The sequence below is a fragment of the Lontra canadensis genome, unplaced genomic scaffold (assembly GCF_010015895.1).
Source record: "Lontra canadensis isolate GAN:19392208 unplaced genomic scaffold, GSC_riverotter_1.0 scaffold39, whole genome shotgun sequence".
Taxonomy (NCBI): domain Eukaryota; kingdom Metazoa; phylum Chordata; class Mammalia; order Carnivora; family Mustelidae; genus Lontra; species Lontra canadensis.
In genome coordinates, this window is record NW_022631033.1 from 14,237,218 (window position 1) to 14,249,985 (window position 12,768).

Consider the following 12,768-nt stretch of genomic DNA (forward strand, 5'->3'; position numbering starts at 1 on the left):
CTTATTTGATTAGTACTCAAAGAGTTTTTCACTGTTTTTCCTGAGTGTTTTCAAGGAAATTGGTGCAAGAATTTCTTCTGAATGATGTAACATCAAGTCTGTCTTGTGGGTTCTTAGTTCCTTTGGAGGCTGCAGTGAACACTGAACAAGCATGGATTTTGGAGTAATAGGTCTGGTTGAAATTGTGGATTGATCAACTATTAGTTTCACCTTAGGCAAATTATTTAACGTCTGTGAACTGCAGTTTTCTCAATGGGAAAATTGAAATAATAATTGTTCCTCCACACTGAATTTTTGTTTTAAAGATTTTACTCATTTGACAGACAGAGATCACAAGTACGCAGAGAGGCAGGCAGAGAGAGAGGGAGAAGCAGGCTCCCCGCTGAGCAGAGAGCCCGACGCGGGGCTCGATCCCATGACCCTGAGATCATGACCTGAGCCAAAGGCAGAAGCTTAACCCACTGAGCCAACCAGGCACCCCTCCACATTGAATTTTGTAAGAATGAGGCATTTGATAAATGTTGAACACCCTTCCTTGGAAAATAACCATGAAATCTTCATGCTATTTGGGTCAACATGAAGGTCACGAAAACTGAATCTAGGGAAGGAAATAGTTCCTTGCTGAGCAGCATTTGCACCTTCAATTGGGGCTGGGGAGGGAGGCAAAGAGAGAGGAAGATAGAGGAAGAAAAGAAAGCTATATTCGTAGACAGATTTTGGTGAACTGATATGGAGCACAAGCAATCAAGTTCATGCATAACTGGGAACAGAGGGTTATTGAAAATGAAAACGTGTTGGGCTACTTATCTCAAAGATATTATTGCCATTGTGTTTATCCTCTAAAAAAATCACAATAATATCACCATACACAAAAAGTTCTTAGCACATTACAGTGTAATGGAATCATAAATGGCCCTAATAATGCTAATGGGGCTGATCATGAGGTGAGGACAGTGATAAGAATGGATTAGATAGCTCCTCAGATTAATGCCGTTGAGTTCTGATGGTATTAGACTCTCATGTGACCCTACTTGTTCAGAGGATCGGTAGTGTTTTGTGTGCACGTGTGCACATGTGTGAAGAGCTTGCTAGCTGTATGTGAGAGAGAGCATTTATATTAGAAGTTGCACCTTTAATTTGTCACACTATTGCAAACCTCATAAAAATGAAACCTTTTCATTGGTAGATAGCCTCTAAGATGATTCCTACCTCCTGGTCCTCATATCTTTGTGTAATCCTCTCCCTTGGAGTTGGGATTTGCTTTAGTGAGTCACTTCTAGCAAACAGAATGCAACGGAGGTGATGGGAGGTTATCTCCAGGATTGGATTGTGATTTCCCAATTGGGTGATCTGAGGGGAGGCATCTAGCATGTTATGAGCTGCCTTATGTAGACGTTCATATTGTTAGGAAAAGAGTGGGTCTCTGGAGAGGGAGGAACTAAGACCCTCAGTCCAACCACACTCAAGGAACTGAATCTTGCCAATTACGAAGTAAGTGAGCTTGACAGAGCATGCACACCGAGCGAGCCTTCAGATGAGACTACAGCCTCATTTGCCAGCAACTGTAGAGAGACTTTGAACTAGAGGCATCTGGTTGGACCGTGCCCGGATTCCCACCTCACAGAAAGTGTCAGATAATGAATGTTTGTTGTTTTAAGCTGCTATGTTTTGGGGTGATTTATTATGCCACAAAAGATACCTACTACAGACGTCAACTATCATTTATTCAAGAAGCACCACTGAAGGACTTTTTTGAAAATTTTATCTGCCAGTGGTTGGTCGGCTAAATGGAACAGATCTAAAAGCGCAGAGGTTGAGACTTGGAGACGAACTGTCTAGGTTTAGACTGCAGTTCTACTACTTTATGACTGGGAACCCTAGACGAATTACATTCTTTTTTTTTTTTTTAGATTTTATTTATTTATTTTTTTGTTATTTATTTTTTTGTTACTTATTTTATTGTCAGAGAGAGAAAGCGCACATGCACAAGGATGGGGAGTGGCAGGCAGGGGTAAAGGGAGAAGCAGGCTCCCCACTTTGCAACAAGCCTGGTGCAGGACTGAGGGACTCCATCTCAGGACCGGATCATGACGTGAGCTGCAGGCAGACGCTTAACTGACTGAGCCACCCAAGTGTCCCATTTACTTACATTCTTTTTGCCTTAGTTTCCTCTTCCATAGAATGGGGATGGTAATATCTAACTTAAAGGGCTGTTATGAGGATTAAAGACCCTTGCATACCAGGAGCACTGAATTAATTTTGCTCTATTATCAAGGGAGATTACTGCCCAAGGAAGACAGGGACCCTGGGAGCTACATGCGGGAAGAGTATGCCCACAGGGCTGGTCCAGACATCTCCCGGTGAACTCCTAAGGCCTGCATTTGGGAAAAGGGGCTTTCTTTTTTGCAGATGCAAGGAGAGGGCAGGCTTGAGTCTTACTCTTGACTAAAACATAGCTCTAAGACCTTTGAGCCTAGAGAGCAGATGCTGGAAAGCCTGTTGTTTGAAAGCTTCAAGCAATCTTTCCAGAGTTAGCTTTCTGAATATACTATTCCTTTGTGTATTCTAGGAAACATTCTTTGTTCTGGGAAAATCATTCACATGGAGCATTAACCCTTATACTCCTCCTGATAGTCTTCTGTTTTTTTAAGTCATCTCTTTAGATATATGACAACTATATATAGTTTTTCTCAATGAAAAATAAGCAAAACACAGTTTTGTACAGAAGCAACCTTAAGGAAGGTGTTTTTGTTTGTTTGTTTGTTTGTTTGTTTTCCTTTTAAAGCATGATGGTTACCTTTCCTGGTAATATCTGTGTTCTCTTCACCAAGGGAGTGTTGTGTAGACAACACAGGGAATTACTAGGTGTCTTCTGTAGCAGTCCCACAGTGCATGATGGAGATATGACAGGAGAGTGCCACAAGTTTGGGAGGAGGGACTGATGACACATTTGTGTGGTTTGTCTAAGTTTTTAAAAAAGCGACTTCCCAGGGCCCTTCAACCAGTCAACTAGCTAATCCACTTGTTCCAGCAGGAGGTGGGAGGTGGGGGGTGGAGCGTGGGGAGGAGCGACACTCGGCTCGGGAATCTTTGCCTTCCAAGTGTCGCTGTGCGTCGCCCCACCTCCCCCCCGCGCCCTGAGCCTCTAGGTCTCCTCTGAGCCCTGCCACCTAAACGCACCCCCCACCTCTGGCCTTCCAGGCCATCTCGAACACCTTCCACTTCGGACTCCTGGAGAGTTCGGTTAAGTCCAGCCCAGAGGGCTCCGGGCCTCGGCGCGAACTGCCCTCCTCCTCCCGCGTCTCCGCCCCCTGCCGGGCCCGCCGGGCGCCGAGGGAGGCCAGGGTGCCGCCGCCGGAAAATGAGCGGTGCCCGGAGGGTGGCCCGGAGCTGCAGGTAACGCGCGCCAGAGCTGGGGCCTGAGCGGGCTCCGCGCACTGTCCCCTTCCCGGCGCGGCGACCCCGGGGCTACGCGGGGGGTCCCGGGAGGCTGGGGCGCGGGGCTGGGGAGGGGGGCGCGGCCAGCCCCGGCGCGGGTGGGGGCACTAACGCTCCCCGCCTGTCGCGCAGCGACGTTCCGGCGGCTGTTCCCCGGAGCGGCGGGAGGCGGCGGCGGCGCTGAGCGGGGGCCGCGCGACGGGGCGCCGGCTGCTTCGGGAGATGGAGAAGTTTCTGCAGATCGCACCTCACTCTCTGGCCATCGTCCTGGGCCCGGCCGAGGGGCCTACGGGGGAGAGGTCCGGGGCCGCCCAGCCCGCGTCCCCGGCCCAGCCCCGCCAGCTCGCCCGGCACCACATCGGCTACGAGATCTTCGCCGACTTCAAAGCCGAGAACATGCAGCACTTCTGGAACAAGAAGGTCACGGCCGCGGTGGCCGAGACCTTCTTCCTGGGCTGGATCGACGAGCAGGTCCTGTTGATCCAGGGCAAGGAGGAGCATCTGGAGGCGCTGCGCGAGGGCTGGACGCGCCGGGCGCTGCGGCCGCCCTCGGGCTTCCACATCCGCTGCCTCGGTGAGTCCGGCCGCCGCCCGCCCCGTCCCGCCCGGAGCCCGCGCAGAGCGCGCGCCCGGCCCCGCGACGGGGACAGCCGGCTCCCGGGGGCGCCCCGCGCCTCCTTCCGCCTCCGAGCGGCGGCCGGGGAAGGGGCCGGCGGGCCTCCGCGAGCGCGGGATTGGGGAACTTCCTGGCACCTAAAACCGGGACTCGTACCTTTCCCCACACCCCCCTCCTCCCTGGAGTCTCCCCGCGGCGCCGGCCGCGCGCTCCAGCGGGGCGGTGCCTGGGGCCGGCCAGGTAGGGGCGGCGCGGGAGGCTCTGCCGTGCTCCCTGCTCCGCGCTGCCAGGATCCGGCCGGGGAGGCGAGCGATCGCGAGGGAAGTCCGGAGAGGATTCGGGTCGCATCAGGTAGCATCGGGCTCCGCCGCGGTGGCGGGCAGTTCAGGTGCGCGGCGGCCCCCACGCGGTCCCCCGACGTCCTCTCCGCGGGCGACCACCCTGACCCTCGGCGCGGCTCTGGGGCGCGTGGGTGTCGGGCGTCGGCTTTTCTGTGCCAGACAGAGCTGTGGATTTCGTTTGAAAGGTCTTGCCTCCGGTACGTTTTTCTTTAGTTTTGTGTGTTTGAAGGTTTAAGCAGGGACACGAGGAAATCAGGGGACAGTCTGGTCCTCAACAAAAGAGTGTCGGGGGGAGAGAGAGCCCCAAAGGTTTAGTCGCTGCGCGCTTCCAATGTTGCCCGACTTGCTGTTTTCTTTTGTAATTGCTCTCCTATATTCTTGATCCAGATTGCATTTCTTTTAGAGTATACTTTTTAGTTTTGTACCTTGGGCCCAGTGGTTAACAATGTGCATGGTAAAATAGTAGTGTTTGATGCAACGACTTCAAGAAAGAAAGCGTTCTTTCTAGTACCGCGGTTTAGGAATTCTTTCATGACGTTTTGGGAGGAGGTCAAAAGTTCAAACGCGAAAACACTGTAAAACCTCCTTTTTCGTTGCCCACTGTTGCTACGCTGCTTCCTCTGACTGATTAGCTTGTACCTGCTCGTGTGTATTCCTGTATGCCTATCGCAAATCGATAGCATTTTTTATTTAGTGGCATTTTGTCTGTTTTTGTATAGCAGAAATCTTTACAAAGCTTCCTTTGAATTGAGTAGACAAAAAAACCAGGAAGGCTTGCATCTTGAGTGTTTTGTAACCCGTGCCAAATTTCAAAAGGTGCTTTAGTTTAGTTTAGTTTTTTTTTTTTTTTTTTTTACTTTAGCAAAACCCACAGTGGACTACCTGTAATTAAGCTGCCTTAGTAAAGGGCCAAGGTTAATGCCTCTGAGGCTTCATCTGCTCTTGATGTACGGCTGCAACACACCAGGAAGCAGGGATATATGCAATTATTTTCATGCTCTGTCTAGATGACAGCATTTAATAGTCTTCTTTTAAACTCGACTTCATTCTTATTTTTCCCTATTCATTTTCGAAAATCTCAAACATAGAAAGGCAACCTAATTCAAAAATCTTACATTGAATTCCCATGTACCCATCATCCAACTTTGAAATACATTAGGACTTGGCCAGTCTGATTTCACCTCCTCCCTTGTTCCCCACCTAATGCCCTTTTGAAATCCCAGACATCAATAGCATTTGACTTGTAAATATCAGTTCACATTTTTTTTTTTCATTTCAGCAGAATTTGTGAAGTTGTAGGAATTGGGGATCTATTCTATGAACCAAAGAGAAATATTTTTGGCATTTTGGAAGTTTCCAAATTGCTGTCGTGGATTGACTATTGTCCTAATCTGGCCGGGTAGCCTGGGCTGTCTCCAGCTGACTGGGTGGGGGCGGCCCCTGCATTGTTCAACACCCCCCCCCCCAGTACCCTGATGGAGAGCAAAGACAAAGCCTCCCGAGACAGGAGCATCAGGTAAAGGAGCAGGAGTGATGTCTGCTGGGATCCAAGTGGTGACTTTCTTTTGAGCTGATTTGGGGGTTCAGAATTTCTACTGGAATTCCAGTGGCACTTCAGTAATGACTATAAAATGCTGAGTTGTTGGAGAGAGTTTATCTGCTCTAAGAATTCTCTGTGGGAGCCTCAGTGTCTGCTGCAGGATCGAAGGTGCAAGCAATTCCAAATGGCTTTTGCCTGTAACTCCCAAAGCACGTGGTTCTCAGCAACTGTAAAATTTCAGAAAATTTCAGAAAAAATTTCACAGAACTGGGCAGTGCTTTTAAGGGAGCGAGGAGCAGTTTCTTCTGCCTTGTGAGCTGGTAGGGAGGATTCCCAGAGCTGAGGCTTGAGCTAGACTGCATGCAGATGTGGGGTGCATGGGGTTCATTCAGAACACGACAGCTTTCCTCTGCAGGCAAGAGCAGGAGCAGAATTACCAGGTTAGGGAGCTCATGACCTGTTTGGAAACTGGCTGGTGCGGGCAGCTGGGGAGAAGGGTGTGATCCAACAACTCGAAAGGAGGCTAGGCCCAGATGTACCGATGTGGAAGCCACTGGTGGCTTTTGAGCGGGAAGAGAGGTGACATGATTTGCTTGTTGGTATAAGGAAAATTCTGGGGCCAGTGGGATTGGGGGATGGGACTGGGAGGGGATCAGACACAGGAACCCCAGCTAAGTTCGTGGACAAGGTTGTGGGGAGAGGTGATGTGAGCTGTATTAGGACGGTCACTCTCTAAGGCACATCCCATGGTCAAGGGTTGGTTCCTTAAAGAAGATACCATTTAGCTGGGGGGTGTCTGGAAGGCCTTCCAGTCCCAGCTCCTAACTCACGGGCCTTTGTGTGGAGTTCGCATACTCCTCCTCCTAGGGCTCAGGTTTTCCCACCTGCCAGCCTTAGTCAGACCCCGCGGTCAATGCCGTGGGGTCTCCTGACTTCACTTCTCAGTTCTCTGTCCCTGCCAGTGGTTCCTTTTATTTCCCCAGTTTATCCTTCGATATTCAAATACTTGGCACCAAAGATGCCGTATGCTTTTTAGACTTTAAATCAGAACTTGCATTTTATATTATAAAATTGTTTAGAACTTATGGGCATCAAGATTTTATTTTAATTCAGTATCTTTATTGGTTTTCTCAAAAGGAGTTGCTCTGTTAAGGTGATGTCTCCAAGTTGTTAAATTTGAGGACAGAATTGTGTGGATTTTTATTTCATTATTTCATTATTTCATTATTTCATTATTTATTTATAAGAGGGAGGTAGGGACAGGCAGAGGGAGGGAAAGAATCTTAGGCAGGCGCCATCCTGAGTGTGGAGCGTTGCGGGGCTCGATCTCACCACTCTGAGATCATGACCTGAGTCTAAACAATGTCAGATGCTTAATCGACTGAGCCACCCAGACGCTCCCAGAATAGTTTTCTATTTTGTTTGTTTTTTAAATAATATATTCTCCTGGGGCGCCCAACTGGTTCAGTTCGTAGAGCACGTGATTCTTGATCTTGGGGTCATGAGTTTGAGCCCCACGTTTGGGGTAGAGTTTATTTAAAAAACAACAACAGGGGCACCTGGGTGGCTCAGTCGGTTAAGTGACCACCTCTTGAAATTCAGATCAGGGTGTGATCTCAGAGGATTGTGGGATTGAGCCCCGCATCCAGCTCTAGGCTCCATGTTGAGTCTGCATCTCCCTGTCCCTCTGCTTCTCCCCGCTCTCTCTCTCTCTCTCTCAAATAAATAAAATCTTTAAACAACAACAACAAAACCAAACAAAAAACACGTTCTCCAAAAAAGTTTGTATATACTCCCCCAGAAGTTTATTTTACTTAAGTCAACTTCGAATTGAATAATACTCATAGACCGATGGTTGGGATTGCTTCATGAGTGTTACGAAGCTTTTTGAAGGAGAGATACTGATTCATCCAACAACTGCAACACCTACCACTTCTAGGATCTGTTCTGGGAACAGAAGTGGAGAACTGGTTGGACACAGCCCTTGTACTTCTGGAAGTTCCCTTCTAGTGGGGCAGAAGACATTTCAAAAATTCAGCAAAGAAATAAGAATTTCACAGAGTTCCAAGTGCGGTAAAATTGAGGCAGGTGCTAGGATAAAGAACAAGGGGGAGAAATGGGTTAGTAGTCAATGTTTATCAATCATTTATTATTGTCTAAGTACTTTATTTTTATTCACTCATTTTTTTTTTAACTGGAAGTATAGCTGACACACAATGTTACAGGAGTTTCAGGTGTACGACATAGTGATTTGACAAGTCTGTGGGCTTTGTCGTGCTCATCACAAATGTAGCTCTTATCTGTCCCCATACAACACTGTCCCGTCGCCATTGACCATAATCCCTATGCGGTGCCTCTCATCCCACATCCGTTCCCTAACTGGAAGCCTGGACCTCCCACCCATTTAGCCCTTCCCCCGCCCCCTCCTCTCAGGCCACCATCAGTTTGTTCTCCGTATTCACGGGGGCTGTTTCTGCTTTTTGCTGGTTTGTTAATTTGTTTGTCTTGTTTAGATTCTGCATATAAGTGAAATCATACAGTATGTTGCTTTCTCTGTCTTACTTCACTTAGCCTATTAAATATTAGCATATTAAAGATCACATATTAAAGATAGCAAGTAATCTTTAAGACAGCTATCCCATTTAGGTATCACTATTTCCCCCATTTTACAAATGAAGAAACTGAGGGACAGAAAAAACAAGCACTTCTTCAAGGATACCTAGTTAGTAAGAGAAAGAGCTGGGATCTGGGTCCAGACAGTGGGTTTTGTCTTGTCTTGCCTTCTCTTCTTTTCTTTCTTTCTTTCTCTTCCTTCCTACCTACCTTTCTTTCTTTTCTTTCTTCTTTTTCTTCCTTTCCCTTTGGTGAGGTTGTCCTGACCAAAATTTCCTTCCAAGACAGACACGCACCCTCCCAACAATTTAGGGGGTGGGTGGCCCAGTGGCAGCCGGCTTGGCTGGAAGTGGCTGCGTCCTCCTTATCACAACACAGCAGAAAGGAGAAACCAGTGTTGGGGTTGAGGATGTTGCCCAAGACCATCATGTTTGAGCTTCCTTTGGGCCAAACGGGTAGGTTCATTACTTTGTGTGGTTGACAATCTTTCTGTAGGGCTTAGGCAAAGGAGAGCGACTTCTTCGATTTCTGCGGCAAAACTAGCTCCCTTCCCCACCGGTGTGCAGAGCGACTGTTCTGTGATAACCTCTCCTTCGTGCAGCGCTTGACTGATGATCGGTCTGCGGACAATGGGAGAGCACATGGGAATCAGCCTGACGTGCTGGAGGAACGGGAAAGAGCGGGGGCTGGCTGAACCAGCAGCAGAATGGAAATGGAAGGCGGGACAGGAGATGAGGTCAGAGGGCCTGGCGGCCTGGAATTTTCTTCCGAGCTGACAAGGCGTTGAGCATCCAGTAAGCATAGAGCACGGGTAGGGGTTCTGAAGAATATCCAGAAAATATCCAGAAAAACTTCAGACACGGCCTCACTCTTAGAGAACCTTACCCCTCATTAAAAATCTCAGGATGAACTCTAGAACAGTGAAAGATGGTGCATTTCAAATTTTATTTCTGGCTGGTCATAAAAAATATTTTTATGAATTACCTCACTCTGGCTCAAAGATATTTTCAGCAAAGGCGTGTCAGTTTCATTGTAATAAAGCTTTGAGAATGAACTTCTGGGACTCACAGGCTTGCTGTGACAACCGGGAGGCTTGGCAGGCGTTTGTAAATTTTACCCGCAGCACGTGTTTCTCTCCCTCTTGCATTAAGAGGTAAATTTGTCAGTTATCCCCAAGTTCTTTTTAAAGGAGCATAAAACCGAAAGGTGTCCATGTCTCTTGTCCCAGGGTGTAAGCACTCCAGTGCTTTGGGGTAAAACAAACTACTTGCTGCAAATAACTTAAAAGGTTTCATCCTGCTTAAAGGATCGCATATGCTGATGTGGATGGGGTTTGATGTGGATGGGGTGGGCTTTACCACAGTCCCTCTAAAGTTTGCAGATGTACCTGAGTCATTATTCTGCTCAGTTCATGCATTCCTAATACAAGTTTTTGACACCTTTCATTCTGTATTATAGCTATAGATATAATCATAGGCTTGTTTTTTACTTTATTTTTGTTTAAGATTTTATTTATTTGTTGGTGGGAGAGAGAGAGCGCACAAGCAGGGGGAGTGGCAGAGAGAGAGAGAGAAGCAGGCTCCCGACTGAGCGAGGAGCCCAATGTGGGGCTCCGTCCCAGGACCCTGGGATCATGGACCTTAGCCGAAATCAGGAGTCAGATGCCTAACTGAGTCACCCAGGTGCGCCACAGTCAATCTCTCTTGATAGAGAACAGTAAATTAGGACATTATCAAGGACCAGAACTAGAGGCATCTTGAAGAATTTGAGAAGTGGCCTAGATAAAGAGGATCCATCAGAGTCGTTTTGGGGCAAAGATGAAGATAAGCCTGTCTAGGAGGGCAGAGAAGGTTCCCAGGGCGGTGGACACCGTGTAGAACAGACCCGGTCTTAAGGCGTTTTGATGTTATGATGTTAACAGTATGAAAGCCTACCTCTGTGCTGTCCGTTTTACTCCTAAGACACGAGGAAACACAATAAATTCCTCTATTTTTTCAGGGTCTTGCAAAGCCCCTAAAATACGTTTGCTGCTTACGAGCTTATTAGTAGTCTGTTCAGAATAACCATCGTCTCAAGAATCCAGGGCCCCGGAGGTCCCTAAGGGCTTAACAATGTCTTCAAGGGGCGCAGTGCTGTCTGCGGGGAGTTCATCTTCTTACCGCCTGAGATCACTGCAGCCTGTGTCCTCGCAGTCAGCCCCGGGCGCTGAGGGGACACTGGCCCCAAGGACGGCTGCAGGCCTCTGCTCTGGTCCTTCTTGGGGAAAGTTGCTGTCTCTTAGCATTCTCCTTCTGTGGCTGCCACACTTCCTCCAAAGCTCTGTCAGACACCCCCCACCCCCAACTTTCCCTCCAGGGTGTGGGCCGTTTTCCCTTTCACACCTTTGCCGCAGTAGATTATGATTCCTTCTCTGCCTTTCTGAGTAGTTTTCTCTCCCAGATTTTTCTGGAAACTCAAGTTCCCCTTAGGAATCCATTTATAGGATAATAGAACTCAGCACCTGCTCTTCTAAGGAGCTTGATCTTCAGAAATTCCAGGCTCCCTTTCCCCGCCCCCTGCCTCCATCCCCACCGTGCCACCCTTGAAAGTGACCTTCATGAGTCCTAGACAGTTTTCTGACTCTTTCTGACTCTTTCATGCTGGGAAGGAGGGGGAGAACTGGGAAGTTCTCCCCCTCTTTGAACTTCTTGGAGGGTTGGTAGGATTCTCAAGACAAAATTTTATTTACCTACAAATATTCCTAACCCTTTGGCTCTTGCCCCTTTAGGCTGTGTCCTACTCGGGGGACGGGTTGTGCGGTTCCAAGCCCCTGTCAGTGGAAGGGGTCTGCATGCCCACCCCAGAATGCCGTCCATGTTTGCAGCCACTCCCACGCCAATTCTCAGTTCCTTCCCTCTTTGTCTTAAGCTTGAGGGCAACTGTCCTTTATTCCTAAAGTCACAGACCCACCAGCCTCCCAGCTTAGTTTTTTCCTCCTTCCTGCTTGCTTGGCAGTGGCCCTAGGGGGCTGGATGGAGCCGGGAGGAGCTGCACCCCCGCAGTGTGGGTTGGAGCGTGCGTGCGAGGGGGAGGCTGGGAGTGTGCAGGAGGCCACGGGTCCACAGCTGACACACACGGAGTGCCAGGGGGAAGCCAGGGCACGGGGGTCACAAGGAAGCATTGAAGACCGTCTGGTGTAGGCGAGGTGCAGGTTTGGTTCCCACTGGACAGTTCTGCCGCGAATCAGGTCCTCCTCTCGGAAGTTTTCTTGTCCCTGTCAGAGAGCATGGGTGGGGACTGAGCTCTGTGCTTTCTCTGTCAGTCTCGCGCAGGCCTGGGGGAGGATCATGGGCCAAAATGTGGGGGCCTGTGTAGAGGGCTTTCCCCCTGCTGTGTGAAGAAGACTGTCCAGACTGAACAACACACCTTGGCCTTTTCCCGCAAATCTCTGCCTCTGGTCAACCAGCCGGACACTTCTAGACTCTTCCTGAGGCAGAAAACGTTGATACAGCTCCATGAGCACTGCTATCCTTCTGGGAAGAAATCCCAACTCTTTATCTCATTGATGATGTATGCTGGGGTCTCATATTCCCCATTTTCCCCTAGATCCTCAAACCGGCTCCCTCCAAAATGCCCTCTCACCCCCTCGGTTCTGATGGCTGATCTTTCCCCATCCGTCCCTTCTCGCGTGGAGAGACTTGGAAAGCCTGCTGGCTTTGGAGTTAGTACTCTGGAGAGATGATCGATTGGTTGTTACGGGAGACTTTATGACCTGCACATTTGTCTGGGTTGATCACTTTCCTTTCATCAGAATCTGGTTATTAATTTGTTTCAAAAGTAAGAAAGAGGCTTTTAGTTAATAACGGGGAAGCGCTAATGTAGAGGAAAGAAATCAGTACTTCAGAAAACATGTCTCTGAATGCTCCCAGACAGTGAGGGTTACACTAACATCTTCTACTCTTTCCTGTATCTTTAACATTTCCTCTTACGCTGAAGGAACATTCTAGAACACAATCTTTATGCCAGATGCTCCTTCATTTTATTAAATGTTTACTGGCTGTGCTTCAGAGTCGGTATCTGGGTCAGGAATTGTTCAAAGCACTTTGATACGTTGTCTCATTTAATCCTTATAGAGGTAAAGCTAACATTATTTCTGTTTCACAGAAGAGAAAACTGAGGTTCAGAGAGTAACCTTGCATGAACAAGCAATTTCAAATTCAACCCAGGAATCCGATTCCAGA

The 12,768-nt window shown here is 48.5% G+C and overlaps 1 protein-coding gene across 1 annotated transcript in view; it reads left to right on the top strand.

Annotated features, from left to right (window-relative positions):
• The first annotated feature begins 3,349 nt into the window (after positions 1-3,349).
• The window catches only part of STOX2 (storkhead box 2), a 204,010-nt gene continuing 194,591 nt past the window's right edge, over positions 3,350-12,768 (top strand). The window contains exons 1-2 of the mRNA XM_032869877.1: positions 3,350-3,396; positions 3,571-4,012. Coding sequence (XP_032725768.1) covers positions 3,661-4,012 — 352 coding nt within the window. The 5' untranslated portion in view covers positions 3,350-3,396; positions 3,571-3,660. The remainder of the gene's footprint in view (positions 3,397-3,570; positions 4,013-12,768) is intronic.